Genomic DNA, 21,345 nt, shown 5'->3' with positions numbered 1-21,345 from the left:
TATTACTCCCACTGTTCTAATTGCTAAGTACGATTACTTTTCTAAGGAACACCCGCAATACATTGCATGTATCTATTACTCCTGAAGAAACCACCTCTGTATTCCTTGCTTGGTGTGAAGGAAAACCTCAAACAATGCATTTTCACTGCATATACACTTACTTTATATATATCCTCACATTTTCTGTAATTGTGGTAAAAATATCGGGTAAAATTTACTCCAAACTTGTATCTGGTGACTCATACAATGAGTCAAGATTTAATCATCATCAACTACTAATTACTGAGCTGAGAAATGACGTTTCAGCTTTTAATAATAATAAAAAGAAAAAAAAGTTTCATAATTCATTGAAAAAAAGGATATAGAGACTACATGTACAAACAATTTCATATTTATTAAGGAGTTTCCGACATTACTTAGACAACTATTTACTCCTGACAACTTTCTATAGCATTAATGACCACATATAAAAAATATATACATGGCATTTTAACCGAATATAAGAAATACAAAAACTGCAGCTGTTTGTATCAGGAGGAAAACTAAATACTGTATCAAAATATACCAGGAAATAAATAAACCAAACCATTTTCAAGTTTCTTAATTATTAAAGCAAATTATGAAACACAAAAAATAAGATAATATAAAGCAACATTAAGTTACTCTTGTTTTAAATACTATTATGGAGGATTTGTGTACACTGAAAGCTATACTGCACTTACTTAAATTTGAATGATTCCTAAATATCTAAAGAGCCAAAGGGTAACTACAAGGTCAACACTCTGATCTTAATCAAATATATATATTAACTTGAAGCTACAGTAAATTTTAAAAACCTAATAAAACTTTGTCCTTAGCTTTATATTAAAACAGTTGTAAGATTTTTTCATTTTGACTAAAAGTAAGTTCCCTTATATATATATATATGTGAACTTGGAGAACAAAAATTACCCTATTATGATTTTACATTGGATTTCAGCTGTTTTCGGACGAAACAATTCATATCTGGAAGAAAGAGTAAATTCCAATTTTATTAAAAAATATACACATTCACTGGACTGGTAGCATTTTTCAAGTTCCTACTCATTACCATGCAATTCTTCAATAATAAAAGCTACTTATTGCACAAAATTTTCCTTTTCAACATAATCACATTAGTATGAATTCATAGATCTGTAAGAATTCCTCATTGGATGAGTGGGTTGCATACTCGCTTATCAATCTGGTAGCCATTGTTCACTCCCCACTGGTACCAATGCAAAACCAAAGGAATTTATTTCTGGTGATTAAAAATTAATTTTTTCTCAATATATTGTGGTTCGGATCCCACAATAAGCTGTATGTCCCATTGCTAAATAAACAATTAGTTCTTAGCCACGTAAAAAAAAAAGGCTGAGACAGTTTAATATCACTTATTTAATCCTTTAAATTAATTAAAAAGAAGCCTTACCTCTATAGTTTAACATATGAAGGGTTCACCATTATCGGTATTACTTTAAAAATACAATCACTGTCTGCTAAGTGTCATGAAAATTGGCTACTTTATTATCACCTACCCAAATATTTACTAATTTGATAAAAAAAATTTCATGTCGACAAAATTTAACAACTGTGAATTGTCCCCTTAAACGATTCTGCAATTTAAAAGGATTATATTTATATTCATATTAACTGTGTATAAGGTTGTTTTAGTTCAAAAAGTGGCACAAGGAATACAAAAGTTGTAAAGTAGCCAGTAAGACTAAATTCCTAAAAAGAAAAACTTTTAACATTTTTGTTAAAACTGATGAAAATAAATATTTTAATAATTCATATTTTTTCATTGCTAACAAGCCTGCAGTCTTAAGGATAAATTCTTCCACTGCCAGCTGGAACCCAGTAAAAATCACAAAAACTGTAGACCAATGAACTGGTGCAGCAGGGTTCGGCCAATGGGATGAGAGAGGAGGCATCAGACGACTTTCTCTCACCCATGATGCCGTGATGCATTTCTTCCAGGTCAGGTAACTAGATTGAGGGGAGGCAAGAGGTGAGCAGTACACATCAAAACCACAGGTTTGTTAGCTTAAAAAAAAATTCAAAATTACAAATGTCACTTGTTCATACACAGAACAAACCTGGGTCTTAATGTATAAACAGACTCACTTTTGTTGGGAGGAAAGTAAGTCATGAACCGACTCTGCAAACCTGGTCTCATTCCCTGGATAAGGGAAGGCAATGTGAAGAGATTATGTAAGAGGAAGTTAAAGAATTATGTCTTACAATAATAAACCTATGTTGGCCAATTTCATTTATCATTCCTCTAACCTTGTTAGAGAGTATCTAACCAGTTCCACCACATTATGGACTAATCTTCTCACTGCCCGCAGGTAGACAAGCAAGTGGAAAGAGAAAAGTAAAAAAAGACCAGTCATGTCATTCATTCTCACTTTCATACCATCATCTTAGTTAAGATACAAACTGACAGTTAAGTATATCTTAGTTTAAATGAGACCAATGTGTTAGGAAACAACAAAAGTCTGTCCAGAGAATAGATAGGGAAAATTTATTTAGGAAAAACCACTGGTAGAAAAATATATAGTAAGGGTAGAGTGATGAAGAATCTACCAGAAGTTAAGGTAGAAAAGGGAGTAGATGTGTGCAGCATAAGACTGCACGAATAGCAGTTTCGAAAACCAGACCAAAACATTGGCAGTCAAGTTCCAAAACAGTAAAATGCAAACATCACCAGAAACTATGAACTTTGACTCCTTCAGTGGGTGGTTACCGTCCAGTGACGAAACCAATCAGACTAATCTGGGGGTGGCACCGGAAGTAAGGAAAGCCACTCAAGTAGAAGTAGGATGTGTCTTAGGGGGTAGTTAAGGAGGAGCTAATTGAATCAGTTAGGTCCAAACTTCATTTGAACTCCTAGAGAAAATCAGTCAAGAACCAGACCTTATACGGGGAGGCTGTGTTCCTTCTCACTCTGTTCCAGTGTAGTGTGATAGTGTTGTATTGTGAACTTTGTACTTTATCTAATTATAAGCAATTTTATTAAGTGGTGTTTAACTTGCCCAGAAACCTGAAACGTGCCCCACGCCATGGAAGCAAAGAAAACCCTCCTGAGAGACATGGCTAAAACGAATTAAATAATCTACAATGTTCCTGTGAGAAAAGAAACTAAACCGTAGCAAGTGATAATTGAAAGTTAACCCACATAACAAATAACCCTTCAAACATTACCCGTAGCCACGAAGAGAACCAGAAGAAGAAGAGGGAATAAGAACTTGTAGGTACGCAACGCAAACATAATGAAGAGAGTAATAAAAAATAAAACCCTGTAACAAATGAACTGATTAACAGCTCTCCTGGGGCTGGCCCGAAGGACTAGATATTTTTATGTAGCTAGGAATCAACTGGTTCCCTAGCAACAGAGTGCCTCAGTGGCATGATCGGTATGGTCTTGGGCATTCAATTGAGGTGTTAAGAGATGTGTATTTCTGATGACAGAAGTTCTCTCTCGACATGGTTTGGAATTCACTTAAAGCCGCTGGTCCCCTTGCTGAATAACCACTGGTTCCATGCAACGTAAAAAATCCATACAAACAAAACCCAGCAACAGGACCTACAACACTAATGTGGGGGCTCCAGACCACATTATATCGAGAAATGCTTTTCTCTAACCACCGGAAATAGATTCCTCTAATGCAACGTTGGCAGAGCAGGAGTCACACTTGTGACTACCAAACTGGTAGGCAAGCACATAACATAAACCACTCATCCAATGAGGAACTTCCACAAACTGTCAGAGCAGGGTGGCTGAGGTTGGTTTAATTCATAACAAGCTCTAGTTTGTAAGTCTATGAAAAATGCTAATGTTTTAAATTTAATTTGTATTTTTCCTAGGTATACTAACCTTAGCCTTTCACAAAAAAAAGTATCCTTCCATGTATGCACTGGACTGGCTTTGTATCAAGGGATACCCATTCTCAACCAACTGACATTACCCATTTTCCTTTAGGCCAGTAGTAGTCAGATGAAAACAGAAGGGAAAAAATGAAGCAGGATGGACAAGGTGCGTTTACCTCCAATATTAAAGGCTATGGTTTGTATACCTAGGAAAAAAACAAATTACTGTAAAAATTGGTATTTGCTCCTATGGGGATGCAACATCACTCCTTTCATACATGGAGAGACACTAATTCTCAGGGAGATAGCACCTGCAGGTAGGGCTGAGTACTTTTGCAGGCAAAGTGATTGGTCACTAGGGGGGGGGGGGGGGGGGGGGGGACTAGACCAAAGGTCAGAGTGGTAGTGCTCTGCTGGAACCATACAATAGCTTCCCTCAATTCCTCCTTCACTTGTTATGAATTGGAATCTCAAGACAAATCCAAAACAAGGATTCCGCCATAAGACAAGAAACCATCACTCAGTAGCCTTGTAATGGATAAAAGGCTCTTCCTTGCCTTCCCCAATGTGACAGAGGGGGAAGATGAAGGGTCACATTCTAGATTAGTCAAACAGGCTTAGTAGCATCGCTTATCAATACTTATTCAGGTCCAGCCTGTACTTTGGCTTGCATGTTTCCAGGTAAATGTTATGGGAGACAAAATGAATCGGTGCAAACAATACCTCTAAACCTCAGTAGCTGTACACTATAAGCCAAGCACTCATGAGCTGTGAGATACCTGGATGGTTCCCAGTAATGACACTTGTTGAACAGCCACCAAGCCCAAAGGAAAAGATCTCTCTCTCTCTCTTTCCCACCCAATTCCCCCAATATTGATGGCATATAATATTGTTACTCACCATGAGTCACTCTGTCCACCACCCAATACCTGTTATTGCTACTCATGTGAGCATGCCTGTCCATTAAAGGTTAAAGATTTACTACAATTTTGAGAAAAGTAATAAAATACTTCAAATTTACTTACTACATCAATGTCAGCTGCAGCATCTTCTTCATCTTCAGAATAATCATCGAATTCAATGTCGTCATCCATACCATCTTCTACGAATGTGGAATTTTCATTGACTTTAACTGTAAAAAGGAAAAAAAATTAATATACTTTCTGATGTACCGTATATACTCGCATAAGATGCAATCTCGCATATGCAACCCCTAAATTTTCACCCTTAAAAAATTATTTTATCATGTATCTCGCGTATCATGTGAGTTAAATTTACGAGACCAAATAACAATGGGCTAACCTCTTTTCCTCCTCTTTATCTATTCAATTTTTTTGTTAGGCTAACCCCTTTTCCTCCATCTCTTAATGTATACCATCTTCTGGTTAAGTGTACAAAAGTAAAAGTGAATGCCAAAAGTATCGGTAGTAATGATATACTTGCTTGGAAAACGTATACAGCCAGAAACAGCTGATTTGCTATGAACAACCAATCCGATAACAACAGCCTTTTTGCTTGCATTTCAACCATCGTACGTTAGTAAAAAATTACCATAGTTATGTTACAAATGACATTAAAGAGAAGAGGACAAATATATTTTTACATTACAAGTAGTAGTCGACTTACTACCGCAATTGATTATGACCAACCAGTCACAAATCGATTAGGACGTAAGTCAGCCCGTGTTAGTTTTCCGTAAAAATATTAAACTAGCCTAGCCTAGGGTAATCAGTACCATCTTTACCTACACTACACAGCATACTTTATACATATATGGCATAGTAATTATTAATTACAGCTAATTCTCTAGGTTCAATGCACAATGGCTTGTGATAATTCAGTACAAAGAGAAATTGAATAACATCTAACAAGTTAGCCTCGCGTACACGATGATGACGATATCGTGGTACATATATCGTATATATACGAATACAGTAGCCTAGCCTTCAGTATACTGTATACTACATATATGATATAACTTAGTAATTTATTAATATAAGCCAATTTTGGAGGTTCAATGCAATCTGACTATGACATATCAGAAGAAAAAAAAAAAAGGACGAAACAGGAATCAGATTTGGACCAACATCGGCATACCTAATTGAGCGATGTCAGGCTGCTGACGGCTAGTATATTTACAAAATAAAAACAATGGATATCCATCTTTTCTGTGATTCTTCTAAAAAGTTATACATTACAGTATCCAATAATATTGTATGTATTCTCATATTATTATATCATAAAATACTAACAAAGCGGTCAGTGTTTTGGATTAGAAATCAGCTGATGGCGAATATGAAATTATTTCTCCATATTTAGCTCAATTCGAAGCGAATTGCCTTTCTTGTAGTTAGCGTAAAATATCTAGATACTTTACTTATATAAGACACGGTAATTTGTCATTTTACTGTGTTTTTACGTTGAAATATGAATTAAATATGCCTTGTGAAATTTTTTTTTTTTTTTTTTTTTTTTTTTTTTTTTTTTTTTTTTTTTTTTTTTTTTTTTTTTTTTTGTCGTTAACAGATTGCGTTGTGGGCATGTTTATTGTGTAAAAATATTACGCAATTCGGTTTGCTATTTTCACTTCATTTCATCATGGTACGAACCTTTACCGTAACGTTACTTATCTTTTATCGGTGTGAATACAACAGTTAAATGTGCTCTTTTGAGACCTAAGTTTTGATTCAAATGATTTTCTCTCAATTTCATCTAAGGTTGTGTTTGATGCCGTAAGTTTACTGGAGTTATGTCTTTGTTGCCAATGCACGATAATAGTACTATATGGATGAAACTCGCAAACTTCGGTATAGTACCTTCAAACTTGACTGTAAACAATATGAGAGAAATGTTTTAATCAAAATTATTGGGCATGAAAAGAACACATTTTACTGTTTTCACTCCAATAAAAGATAAATATGTAAAGCTCGTAGTATTCTGATGAGATAAAGCGAAAATATAGAATGGAATCTGTTGATTTTTGTTTATGCAATAAACATGCCCTCAGCGCCATCTCCTAATGAAAAAATAACTAAATTTCATTCACACACGATACATTTTCAAGTGATATTTCCACTTGAAAACACTTTGTATTACGTAAAATAACCTTGTCTCATATAAATAAAGTACCCCGAGATTCATTTGCGCTAACTAGAAGCAAGAAAGTCGCTCTGATTTGATGTTCGACACAGCAAAACAAACTTACTCACAATCGCCTTCAGCTGATTTTCAAGCCAAAACATGATTGCTATTTTGTATTTTATAATACAAACAAATGGTAATAAGAAAATACATATAATATTATTGGATGCAGTGAAGTAAAACATAACTTTTTAAAAGAACCGTTGAAAAGATGCATATCCATTATGCTTGTATTTTATCATACGATAAAAAAATGTATGATCATTACATACTCGAATTTTATGTCTCATGTAAGATGCGACCCCCTTAAAATCAGCTCCAAAATTAGGGCTTCAAAAGTCGCATGAAACGCAAGTATATACTGTAAATACTGGTAAAATACATAAAAAGTACTACGAGATAAACAAGAAACCTTACAAAAATTTCATTAAAGAAAAAAAATAAAAAGTTACTTGCTTTTGTATATAATGGATCCAAATTAGTGATAAAATCTATTTACAAAGTTAGGCTGTGTACTGATTATTTATTAATACTATCATCCCCCAGCAGCAAAAGATTGGAAACTGTTATTTCTGTTGTAAAAGTAGTATAAGTAAAATATTTATATTAATAATAATCTCCTAATAGTTTGCCCTGGCAACCAAGTCATTTCTTGACTTGTAAGGGCTGCCACAGCGAACTAATGGAAAATAAGAAAAGGCCACTTCAGCAGTACACTATAGGTACTCATTCTTTACAGGTTTTTTGTTTTTCTTTCTTTTAATAAGAGGGAGATCTATACAGGTACAAGTTTCACTATAAGTAAAGTTCCCACTTTCCCACACAGGGATAAGAGCACTTAGATTTTAGTTTTTTCAGGAAAGCAACAGTACAACATTTACTCGTAACTTAGCTCCAAAACTGGATGAGGGTTTTTTAATTTTATCTTTTTCTGTCCCCCATATAACACTACACCTATGCACACAAAAATTCTCCGAACTTATAACATTGCCCCATCTATGCAAGTATTTCATGTTGGAGAATTTATCACTTTCCTGTTGTTAACAAATGATACCGCAGATCATTATTTTTTTCAGACCTGCAGAGACTAGAGACATATTAGGGGGAAACAGCAGTAAGTGCACAAGCACATCATGATTTGCTGAAGTATCAAGTGACACTGCAAATGGACAGAATTCAGCCTGCTAACTTTTTTCAACTTACTGTACCTAAGATATTTTCACTTCCTTAACCATTTGTGTTTCTTAAGCTGCACTAAGAAATAAAATTACATGGAATAACCACTGATAAATCTGTATTCTACACCTATGTATTGCAGCTTGCATCACTGTTAAAAAACCTTCTATAAATTACCTCGAAATAAGCTGATGTAAATCTATTCATTTCACTAAACCTCTGCCAATTTTTCTAACAGCAGCTCTGGAACTACATTTATAATTTTCCATGTTAACTGCTATTTAGTAACAGTAGGGCATGACATTACTACAAAATGTTTTCATGACATGAAAACAAAATAAATAAAAAGAGTACCTGATTCAGGAATTTCGCCATAGGATTTTAAGTTACGAGCTTCATCTGCATTGTATTTAAGTATAACATCTGCCTTCTTATCCTGGTAGTCTCGAAGTCCAAGAAGAATAATATCACCTTGATTTATCCAAACCTGCAAAAAAAGATTAGAAATTTCAGAAAACTCAAATAACACTTATAGCTCTAAATATACTAAAAAACTGCAAAGCTTTGGGCCTCTTCTGGGACACTAAATCCACAGTCAAACAAATCTTTAGCCACTCATAGCAATGGACTGAAAGATTAATGTGCCTCAAAATTCTCGATACATACTCCCTATCACTAATAGCTGCAGCAACAAAGGGTAAATCACGCATAGGATATGTAATCATTATGCCTTTGTTTTATTTTTATTTATTGAACTTAAAGAATTACAAACTAGTTATGTTACATTTTCTTTTAAAAGCTGCAATTCATTGGAAGCTAAAAATTTGCACACACTACTGGGGGATACCAGCTCCCAGCCTCACACAAGTGATTGCCTTACATCACAATGTTCAATCTTTCTCAGCAATTTTTTTTAATTGCAGGTCAATGCGAGCAAAAGCAAGGCAGAAAACTGCCAATTACAATCATATTTCCTATCAAGTTATTGTTCTCAATATATACTGTTATCACTAAGATGCCAAAACCAAATGCTCTAGCCTAACTGTAGATAAAAACCAAAGACGTTACTACCTCTAAGCAACTTCACATATGCCTCTCAAGCACTTGTAGAGACCACATAAAATATTATGGTTGAAACAAAGATGACATAACTTGGATGAAGATGCAATTTAGATATAACCTTCAAGGAAGTTTTAAGACTTACCAAATTCAAGAATCTGTAAAGATCAAGTACATTGTATGAATGCCAGCAAGACAACTTTCACAGCCTGTTTCAGCCATGACAAAGTGCTTAGCACATGTAACTGGTGCGTAAAGTTGGAAACGTAGGGGTTCGTCTCCATGAATCTCAGCATCAGGTTATCAAGCAATTTGTTATATAGGCACCATCCAAAATCACAAGACAACATCTGCTTAAGCTGTGGTACTGAGAGAAAAAAAATGTAGCTTGGCAGGGAAGTTTACAACTAAGCTCCCATATCTCTGACTCAAGTTTGTCCAACTGAATCAGCCACACTCCTTGTAACAGATGCACCTGGCAAAATCTTGGGAGAAGCACTGGAACCCAGAATCACATTCCTCTCCACACTTGCCATCATATTTTCCTTTGCAGCTGGTCAGCCCAAGCCTACTGATTCCAGATTACTAAAACATCCACGAGAAGACTTAATAACAAATGCACCTTAATTTGTCACCTCACCACTGAAAAATGCCCCACATCACTTTCATATACCACATGAATCCACTTACAATTAATCCACAAAGCCCTACAGAGTTCACAAATTTGTTATTGTATTTAAATGTCTTCAGAACATGTAGAAGAATAATGGATATGAGTCACCCATGTTAGTTAAACGATTTCTTTTAAATTAGGTGCTTTCTATACTATCATATTCACCCGACGGTTACCATAAAACAACTCCATGTTACATCTATTATTTTTGCATTGTGATTTCTATGCTGTCTAATGTGTCCCTCATTGTTTGTTGCATAACTGCAGATGAATGTGACCTCTGATGAGAATAACATGGAAATTTAAAAGCTGTTATTTATAATCTATATGGAATGACATAAAGATGGATACCTCCACTTTGGCAATCTTTCCACTTCATCCATGCTGTTGCTACTCTTAACTTTTTTATACTAGCTTAATACAAAACACTGCCCAGATAAAAAAAAAAAAAAGGTCAAACTCCAGCAAGACTCACCTTTCAATGATAACATCTTCCTCACAGTAAGGTTTTATACATTTTTTGCATCAAAAGTCTCTAGTTTAATTTAATTTTCAATCAAGACCTCTCACTACAATTAAAGCTCAGAGAACTTGTGACTAGCATACAAATATAACACGAAAATAGAGAGTTGCAAATTTTAAAGAGAAGTGAAATACGCATGCTAACAATACTTACTTTCTTTCTCAATTTACCCCTAATGTGGCACAGCCTTTTCATGCCATCAGTGAAACACAAGGCTTCCAGTCGTCCATTTCCTAACATCTTTGTGACCTGAAAAATAGTAAACAACTAAATTTCAAAAAGCTCTTGAAGGGGATTACAAATTTTGAACAAAAATTTGTTAGGGTCAAGAAATTTTACTACTATCTTGAAACCGAAAAATAGCAACACTCAATATATGGACAGAAAATGTTATAAAAGATTACTCCCAGTTACAAGAACTAAATCAGCTTCAAAATACAATACTGAAGAGCATCTAGGAAAAAGAACCAAGTAGTACATTACAGGCGGCCCTCGGTTAACGGCAAGGGTTCCGTTCCTGGTCGCCGACGCTAAGTGATTTCAGACGCTAAGCGATTTTAAAGCACAAGGCCGACGCACACCTTCTTTCAAAATTCTAGACCATTTAACAATGCCCTTACCAGTCAAATGGTGCCGTGTACTATGGAATTTACTGTACAGTAGTACTGTAGAGTACATTATAGTATTATAAATACTGTTAAATGAAAAAAGCCTAGCTTTAATCCTTTGGGTGTCTAGAGTATGTAAAGATATACGTAATGGGGTTTTATAAGTACAGTGTACAGGTAGCTGTACTGTTCAAGTTATGATAATTCGTGTTACGATAATCCGATTTTATGAGAGACCAAATTACAATAGCCTAACTTTATCCCATCTTCTAGTTACATAAGTTCAAAAACAGCAAAAGAGAATTGTGAAAGTATGGTTTTAACATTATACTTGTTGCATAAACGTGTACAGCCATGAACAACCAAACGAGAACCGACTTTTTTTTTTTTTTTTAAGTACAACTGAATTCGATAACATCAGTTTGGCTTGTATTTCAATCATCGTACTATAGTACACTATTACCGTAGTTCTTATAAATGACGGTGTAGAATAAACTGAGATATCTTAATGTAATAACTTTATTCGCTATAGATCTAAGATCAATATAGATCAAAGATCAATCGGGAAATATACTGTTAAATTTAAACCTAGTTATAACTGAAACTGGGAAAACTGTTCAAGTTGCTAATGACTATTATCGTGCATCGGCAACAAGGATAAACTCCAGTAAACGTATGCCATCAAACACAACCGTAGATAAAATCATTTTAATCAAAACTACTGTGCTTGAAAGAAAACAATGTTGGTTTCACGCCGATTTAAGATAAATAACGTAAAGTTCGTATTATGATGATATAAAGGAAAATTGCGAACGGAATCACATAATTTTTTTTATGCAATAAACATGCTGCCAACATAATCTGTTAACGAAAAAAAAATTAGTTCACAATCACAACGAGATATATTCAATTCATATTCCCACCTAAAAACACGTCGTATAAGGAAAAATGATATTGTTATGATACAAAAAAGTACTGTACATACTTACCAGGCAGATATATACTTAGCTATAGACTCCGTCGTCCCCGACAGAAATTCAAATTTCACGGCACACGCTACAGGTAGGTCAGGTGATCTACCGTCCCACCGCTGGGTGGCGGGACTAGGAACCATTCCCGTTTTCTAATCAGACTTTCTCTTCCACCTGTCTCCTGAGGGGAGGCGGGCCATTAATCGTATATATCTGCCAGGTAAGTATGTACAAAACTTTATTGTATCATAACAATATCATTTTTGTATATTCAACTTCCCTGTCAGATATATATTTAGCTGATTGGCACTCTTGGTGGAGGATAAGACAGCTAAACTACTGAAATAAACAGGAAAACAACACATGTTGTAGGTTAAAAACCTTGGTTCTTACCTGATTTGGCAGAAGACTTCATGGCTACTGTCTATGAGCCTGCTTTGCCTCAAGAGCCTCAGCGAGGTAGTGACCTATGGCTGAGAGTTCTTGCGGATCTGTCAATGGGGGCTTACCCGCTTACGCGACAGAACCTTATAGGATCTTTGTCAATGGGGGCTATCCCACTTACATGACAAAACCTCTTGCCTCTGGCAATATCAAGGAGCACAAAACCAATCCCGACCACCTGACCCTCTAACCCGGGTTAGAACTACGATTGAAAGAATTTACCACCAAACCTTCTTTCAAACAACCATAAAAACACATCACCACAAATTACAACTAAACTAAACTATCAAGGATTAGAATCAGCTCCCTGTCCCAGCACCGAATCCGCATATACGTATGGCCCCAGAGAGAAGCACTTGTCGAAAGTAAGCCTTACATCCCTCAAGTAGTGGGATGCAAACACAGAGTTGCATCTCCAGAAAGTGGCAGCCAGAATATCTTTCATAGACATGTTCTTATGGAAAGCTCTTACCTCATGCGCTTTCACTCTAAGCTGCCGCAAAGAATCGTCATCACACGTAACTCCGTAATGACGCTTCTCAAAAAGAATGCCAGAGCGTTCTTAGATATGGGCCCTTTTGGGTCTCTGACCGCACACCAGAGGCTCTCTAGACTGCCCTTAAGTTGCTTCTTCCTCTGTAGGTAAAATTTTAGGGTCCTGACAGGGCAAAGAGTCCTTTCAACCTCTTTCCCCACTAAGGGCGAGAGACCCTTAACCTCAAAACTTCTAGGCCAGGGCTTCAAGGGTTCTCATTTTTGGCCAGGAATAAAGGCTTAAAGGAACAGGTAGCGGCGTCCCCTTTAAAACCTACTCTAGAGTCCAGAGCTTGCAACTCGCTAGTCCTCTTTGCAGTAGCGAGAGCCACGAGAAAAATAGACTTCCTAGCCAGGTCCCTGAACGAAGCCTGATGGGGAGGCTCGAACTTGCTAGACGTCAGGAATTTAAGCACCACATCTAAGTTCCAGCTAGGTAGTTGAGAGGACTTTTTCTTGGCGGTCTCAAAGGATCTGATGAGGTCATGCAATCTTTTATCTTCCGCGATCTTCAGGTCCTTGTTTCTGAAGACAGCAGAGAGCATGCTACAATACCCCTTAATCGTAGAGACTGCAAGATGACACTCTTCTCTCAAAAAGAGAAGGAAGTCGGCAATAATGGTCACAGAGGTATTGGAAGAGGACAGCTTCTTCGACCTACACCATCGTCGAAAGACTTCCCACTTCGATTGGTACACCGTAAGGTTGAAGACCTGCGGGCTCTGGCGATCGCGCTAGCAGCTTTTCGCGAAAAGCCTCTCGCTCTGACGAGCCTTTCGATAGTCAAAAGGCAGTCAGGCAGAGAGCGGGGAGGTTTTTGTGAAACCTCTCGAAGTGGGGTTGTCTGAGCAGATCTCTCCTCAGTGGAAGAGATCTGGGGAAGTCCACCGTCCATTCCAGTACCTCTGTGAACCATTCCTGAGCGGGCCAAAAGGGACGATCAGGGTAAGACTTGTTCCTGCAGAGGACACAAACTTTTTCATTACTTCCCCCACCAGCTTGAATGGGGGAAAGGCGTATGCATCGATGCCTGACCAGTCCAGCAGGAGAGCATCGATTGCTATTGCTCTCGGGTCCGCTATCGAGAGAGCACAAGTTGTCCAGCCTTTGTTCTGAAAAGTGCGAAAAGGTCTCTCATGTGGCCTGCCCCACAGGGCCCACAGCCTTTGGCAAACGTCACGGGTCCCACAGCCTTTGGCAAACGTCGAGATTGAGCGTCCATTCCGTTGGGAGGACTTGGTTTCTCCTGCTCAACAGGTCTGCTCTCACATTCCTCTCTCCCTGGACAAATCTGGTTAGGAGCGTGATCTCTCTCTCCTCCGCCAAGATAAGCAGTGTTCTTGCTGTCTCATAAAGGGAGTAGGAGTGTGTCCCTCCTTGTTTTCGGATGTAAGCCAGAGCCGTGGTGTTGTCCGAATTGACTTGGACCACCATGCCTCTGACTTCCGACTCAAATCTTGAAAGAGCCGAAAGATCGCAAACAGCTCTTTCGCTTTGATGTGCCAGGTCACCTGTTCCCCCTTCCAGGTGCCTGACACTTCCTTCGCCCCTAGTGTTGCTCCCCAACCTGACTCTTGACACGTCTGAGAACAACACTAGGTGCGGGTTCGGTTTCAGCATGGACAAGCCTCTGTTCAACTTGAGAGGAGCTAGCCACCAACTGAGATGCTCCTTTACCTCCTGTAGGATAGGGAAGGAATCCGCCAAGTCTTCTGACTTCTGATCCCACATCCTTTTGAGGTAGAATTGCAGGGGTCTCAAGTGAAGCCTTCCTAGAGAGAAGAACTGCTCCAGCGAGGAAAGGGTCCCCAGCAGACTCAGCCCTTCCCATTCCCGCGGAGCTTCGATCTTTTCTCTAAGAAGACTGTCACTTTTTCCATGCCCCGATCGAGCCTTTCCTGGGATGGAAAAGCCCGAAAACCCCGAGAATCCATCCGAATCCCCAGATAGACAAGGTTCTGGCTGGGGATCATCTGAGACTTCTCGAGGTTTACCAACAGTCCTAGAGATCGGGCCATTATCAAAGTCGTATTTAGGTCCTCCTGGACGCAGAGCAGCAAGAACCGAGGAAGTTGTCTCCATGGAGAACTTCCTTTTTCTCCAAAAAGCAATTCAATGTGCTTACATCAAGGACAGGTCTTCTCTCGTCTCTCTCTCTCTCGCTCTTCCTCTCTCTCATCTCCTCTCCTCCTCCTCCTCCTCTCTTCTCTCCCCACCCCCCCCCCCGGCTTTCGGTACGAGGAATAGGCGATTGTAGAATCCTTGGGAGTGGGGTTCCTGTACTAGTTCTATAGCCTCCTTCTCTAACATCTGGTCCACTAAGAGAAGATGGGTTCGTCGCAGAACAGGGTCTTTGTACTTTGCCGAAAGTTCCCTTGGCGTCGAAGTCAAGGGCGGTCTTTCCTTGAAGGGGATGAGGTATCCCTTTTCCAGAATAGAGAGGGACCAGTTGTCTACTCCTCTCTGTGACCAGGCTTCTGAGAAATAGAGAAGTCTGGCACCTACTGAAGTCTGGAGGACTTGACTCCTACTTGGTCTTCTTGAAGGACCTGAAAGAGGACCTACCTCGCTTCTCAGGTCCTTTCCTTCTGACGAAGGATCTGAAAGAAGGACCCCCTCGAAAGGGCGCTTGAGGAGGGCGACTCTCCTTCCTTACGGCGGAGGCAGCTGGTCTCGCCTTCCTAGCAGACTGAACCAGCAGATCTTGGGTAGCCTTTTCCGTCAGGTAGTGAGAAATGTCCTTCACCAATTGCGAAGGGAACAATTGGTTCGAAACAGGAGTGTACAACAAGGAAGCCCTCTGGACCAGGGAAACGGATTTGGTAAGAAAAGAGCTAAACACTGCTCATTTCTTCAACACTCCTGCTCCGAAGAGAGAAGCTAATTCACCCGATCCGTCTCGGACAGCTTTGTCCATGCAGGACAGCACGCTGTTAAGGACTTCCGGGCCAAGAAACTCAGGATCCAAAGTTTTCTTAGCCAACGCCCCAAGGGACCAATCCAAAAAGTTAAAACACTTCCAGGACATGGAAGTCCCTTGAGGAGATGGTCCATCTCAGACATCCCCCGTGTAGTCTTAGCCGTGGGGAGAGCATGCCTCCTAAAGGAATCTACCAAGGTAGAGAAGTCCGCCTCCGCAGAGGATGGAAGTCCCAGTCCCATTGGTTCTCCAGTCTCGTACCATATCCCTCTCCTTCCCGACAGCTTGGAGGGAGGACAAGAAAAAACAGTCTTCCCTGCCTCCTCTTTGGACTTCAACCAAGCTCCAACCGATTGGAGGGCTTTCCTCATCGATATGGTCGGGCGCATCTTTAAGAAGGAGGAAGTCTTTGCCGTTCGAGTGCTGGAGAACAGCGACTGAGGAGAGGGAGGAGCAGCTGGGCTGAGCGAGTCGCCAAACTCCTGAACAAGTAGGGCCGCCAAAGTATTGTAGTCCGACAGCGCTGCCACTCTAGAAGTTTCCTCCTCCGAATCATCATCTAAGCCTTCCTCTGCAAACTTGCCAGAAGCGCGGTCGAAGGAAGGAGAGTGCCTATTAGGCGAAGAGCGCCTGTCTGGTGACGAGAGCATGAAATGGGAGGAGCGCTTACGAGGAGAGGCGCTTCTACCCGAAGAGAAGCGGTCGACAGAAGATCGCTTATCAGGAGAAGAGCGTCTAGTAGGCGTAGAGTGCCTGTCTATAGCTAAGTATATATCTGACAAGGAAGTTGAATGTACAAAATTTATTATTAATATTTTCCAATAATAATACTATAATATGTGCCAATAATAATACTATAATATGTGCAATATAATAATACTATAACTGTAATTACAAAATTCATATGTGAGTATCTGAAATACAATAATCTTTCCATTTCACTCCTTTAAATACTGTAAAGGCAACTCCTCTCTCTCTCTCTCTCTCTCTCTCTCTCTCTCTCTCTCTCTCTCTCTCTCTGCTGCAAGTGTTAGAAGTACGTATGTATGTACCTATACAGTGGTCCCCCGTATTCGCGAGGGATGCGTACCAGACCCCCCTATGAATAGTTAGAACCCGCGAATGTTTGGAACCCCTATAAAAATGCTAAAAACAGCCTATTCTGTTAGTTAAAATTCAAGAAAAACCACTAAAAATTTTCATACTTGGTTTTATTAATAGTTTTATCACAAAAAGTGCATTTTATGATGAAATTGATTAAAAAAACCCAGGAATTTGTGGATATTTCTCATAGAAAAATAGCGGGAATGTGCGAATTTTCCGCAAATAATGCAGGGAAACGTTCCAGAGAGAAATCCGCGAATGTGGGAGTCGGGGGCCCCACTGTATACCTTTAATGGTACTAAATGTTTAGGATTACTTTGAAATTATATTAATACAATCTCTAAGATTAATACATTAATATGATAATAATTTAACGGTAAATTGATGTGGATGTTACAAAGGTTATACAATTGGTTGTACTTCTTCTTCTTCTCTACATTCTCTCGATCTCTCTCTCTCTCTCTCAATTCTCGTCTCTCTCCTCTCTCTCTCTCTCTGACTGATATACAGACAAGCATAATTGTTCAGTCCTCTCTTTCTCTCTTCTCTGGATAAGATATATGTATTTATCGTAAGGAGATATATTCTCTCTCTCTCTCTCTCTCTCTCTCTCTCTCTCTCTCTCTTAGTGGTAAAATGTTTAAGATGACTTTGAAATTATACTAATAATACCAATTCAATGGTATATTTGATGTAGGATGATACTTCAAGTATACATTTGGTATTTGAACTTTCAAGATAGTCAGATATAGGCATTTTCAGAAGGGAGTTCTAACTATTCGCGGGGGTGCCTGATACACATCCTCTGCAAAGGGGAACACTGTAAATCCTACAATAACCTCTTACAGCAAATATCTTATCTACAGATATACAAATTTAAGGCTTGTCTTCAACATCTAAATATGTACTATATAAGAAAACTCAGACCAACAAGTGAAGAAGGTTTCATCACCTTGAAAGTAAATCTGTATTATTCTTCATTCAGTACTAAAAAATAAGAAAAATCAACACTGCCATCACATATATAAATTATTTTAGTTTCTGATAACATTCCCTAAAACTAGTAACTATGACAAAAAAATGATATTGTTATAATACAATAAAGTTTCATACATACTTACCTGGCAGATATATACATAGCTAAGACTCCGTCGTCCCCGACAGAAATTCAAATTTCGCGGCACACGCTGCAGGTAGGTCAGGTGATCTACCGTCCTGCCCTGGGTGGCAGGATTAGGAACCATTCCCGTTTTCTATTCATATTTTTTTTCTTCCACCTGTCTCCTGCGGGGAGGCTGGGTGGGCCATTAATCATATATATCTGCCAGGTAAGTATGTATGAAACTTTATTGTATTATAACAATATCATTTTCATACATTCAACTTACCTGTCAGATATATACATAGCTGATTGACACCCTTTGGTGGAGGGTAAGAGACAGCTAACATGGAATAGACAGGTAAACAACATATGTTGTAGGTATAAATAAACCTTGGTTCTTATCTGATAGGTGGTAGACTTCGTGGCTGTTGCCCGGTAGTCTGCATCACCTCAAGACTTTAGCGAGATATGTGATCTATGGCTAAGAGTTCTTGTGGGTCTGCCGATGGGGTATGAACCGCTTACTCGGCAGAGCCTGAAAGGACTTTGTCAATGGGTACTGGACCACTTCTATGACAATACACCTTATGAAGGAGCGCAACACCGATCTCGATCACCTGATCCTAACACGAGGGTTCGCGCTCAAATTGAAAAGTTATCCCCACACTCCTTTCAAAAACCCCAATAATTTCACTAAGTTAAAAAACTTTAACTCAAAGTTAAGGATTAGTGTCGGCTCCTTATCCCAGTAACGTATCCGCAGAAACGTATAAACCAAAAGAGAAGGATCTCTCGTAGGTTAACTTGACACCCTTTGTGTAATGAGAAGTCAACACAGAGTTGCCTCTACCGTACAACACAGCTAATATGTCTTATATGACATATTGTTATGTAAAGAACAAGAATTTGCAAAAGCGCGCACTTCCTGCGCTTTTAATTCTCAGCTGTTTGAAGGAATCAAGTCACTTATGAAGTGCTTCGGAGATCTCCATGGTTTCAAAGAAGATCCTAGGGCTTTCTTGAATGGATCTCTCCGCTGAAAGCCTGAAGCCTGGCAAAGGAACCTCGCGCCTGGCTGGTGCTTCGCTCTTAGTTGGAGCTAGCGCTTTGTCTGGTACCTTTCACTTGACTGGCGCCTCGCATCTGGTGAACGCCTCGAACGCCTTAGCTGGAGATTGTTCGCCTAGAGTCTGGCTTGAGCCTGGCTGGCGCCTCGCTCCTGCCAGGCGCCTCGCTCCTGCCTGGCGCCTCGCTCCTGCCTGGCGCCTCGCGCCTGGTTGGCTCCTCCCCACTTGCCGGAGCTTCGAGCTTGGTAGAGCCTCGAGGATGTCTGGCAATGTCCACATCGGACACTCTTATCCGTCCTATATATTCGCATCTAGCGCAACTGTGTCAGGTTGTAGGCCCAGTCTTTCTCCTCATCAGACAATGACAGTGTTCTCGGGGCTGTCTGCCTCTGGCGTTTTTTACGCCTGTTTTAGCATAAGGCTCCTGGTTGGCGCTACATTGTCCGAAAGTCCTGAACATCCACAATAGTAAATCACAAGACTGGAGAAGGGTGGAAGAAAGAAATTCTTCCACTTTGAGCTTTGGCCTCTCCGGCAAGGGGAGGTGATTGTAGTCAGCTACATCCAGTATACGATAGGATATCTAACAGTATGAGAGATAAGAGTCTTCCTTCGAGGAGGATCCTTCTTGAGTACTTCCCTTGCTCACGAGATCTCTTCTTACCTGTTGAAGGGCCTTCTCTTTGCAGAATCTTCCCTATCCTTGTCCGAAGGAAGGGAAGAAGCTTGGAAGTCGAAGGAGACTCCGAGCTGAAATTGGGAGTACTCCTGATTTCTAGCTCTTTATTGTATCCCTCTGAACACCTGGGAAGCATTTCGAGCCGTCATCGCATTCCAAAGACTCTGTAGGCAAACGTTTTAACCATTCTACTGTAGATGAAAACGTAAGTACCCTGCCTGGACAAACGAAACCTCTATCTGAACATTGAATCAGGAATAGGGGGTTTTAGTTCTTTTGCCAGACATACTATGCTGGCAAGAACCCATTGCCTAATCTCCATAGAATCTGATGCGAGATTCCAATGCTCAAAAAATTCACTTGTCTTCTTGATCGTTTGGGACCAAGAGAAACAAAGAATTCCCTTATAAAAATTTCTCAAAGAAGTTTGATGAGGAGCAGTTCCATCTTGTCGGAACATAGAATCTGTGGCCACAAAAAAAAGATCCCATTATAAGTACATGATATCCTACTCTTGTCATATTGAGGTATCGTATAAGATCCCGAAGATCTTTATACTCTGCTATCTCCAATCCCTTTATAGAGACAGAGTATAGCCTTTTACTACGTTCTTTGATAGCAGATATATACAAAGGTGATTCTTCCCTCTGAAAGGGAAGAAAAAACCGCTATGTGGTTCACAGAGGTATTGGAAGAGGACAGTTTCCTCATTCCCTCTAGCACGATCTGCAGCAATTCTATATCTTGGCCATGACTATTGTCATTTACCTTGAAAAATCCTCTCATTCATGTCCACTTCTGGTCAGTCTGCACGCAGACAGACTCAGAGTGGAGAGGTTGTTAAGGTCCATTTATAATAGATGCTGATAGAATATTCAGACTGTCTTGGAAAAGACTTCCAAAACATGCTGTGAGAAGAACGTGACCTCTGTGAATCCAACCTCTCTAAGGCCAAAATGAGGCATAAAGTAATATCTTCTCTTTCTTTGACGCCCTTTATCTTAAATTCTGCAAATAATATATATTTAAGGGAAAAAAGACTAAAGTTTATTCCCCTTTCTAAAAAAAATAAAGATGGCGTATATTGCTACCTCTCTTGGTTCGAGGAAAAGGAAGCATATAGGAAGCCTGTTCGTCTTCTACCTTACTAAGAGATCTATGAAAAAGACTTTCCGCAGGTTCTCACAACTCTTTCCAATAAATGTTAAACATGTTAACAGTTATTATCGTCGATCGAGAAGGTTCTCTTTGTTAACGCGAACAGGAGCGAAAAAAAGATTCTCTCGATGCTCTTTGCGATATGAGAGAGTCTTGGAATTGGCCTAAGTGATTAAATGGGTAACGAAATCAGGAACGAATCTTGCCGTTACCGAGCCTGGTGTCCGAGAAGCTACTGGACTCTTAGGTTAATAACTCACTAAAACGAGAAAATCTTGGATGGTGCTGTTGCTCA

General features: G+C 39.3%; 1 protein-coding gene across 1 annotated transcript in view; it reads right to left on the bottom strand.

Moving 5' to 3' along the window:
• Nucleotides 1-375: 375 nt before the first annotated feature.
• Nucleotides 376-21,345, bottom strand: part of LOC135196333 (eukaryotic translation initiation factor 1A, Y-chromosomal-like) — a 50,899-nt gene continuing 29,929 nt past the window's right edge. The window contains exons 2-5 of the mRNA XM_064223082.1: nt 10,617-10,712; nt 8,563-8,695; nt 4,917-5,023; nt 376-1,005 (exon numbers count right to left, since the gene is read on the bottom strand). Coding sequence (XP_064079152.1) covers nt 1,000-1,005; nt 4,917-5,023; nt 8,563-8,695; nt 10,617-10,712 — 342 coding nt within the window. The 3' untranslated portion in view covers nt 376-999. The remainder of the gene's footprint in view (nt 1,006-4,916; nt 5,024-8,562; nt 8,696-10,616; nt 10,713-21,345) is intronic.

Source organism: Macrobrachium nipponense, chromosome 17, assembly GCF_015104395.2.
Source record: "Macrobrachium nipponense isolate FS-2020 chromosome 17, ASM1510439v2, whole genome shotgun sequence".
Lineage (NCBI taxonomy): Eukaryota > Metazoa > Arthropoda > Malacostraca > Decapoda > Palaemonidae > Macrobrachium > Macrobrachium nipponense.
Note: the sequence above shows the minus strand (reverse complement) of the source record. Positions and strands in the feature narration are given on the sequence as shown.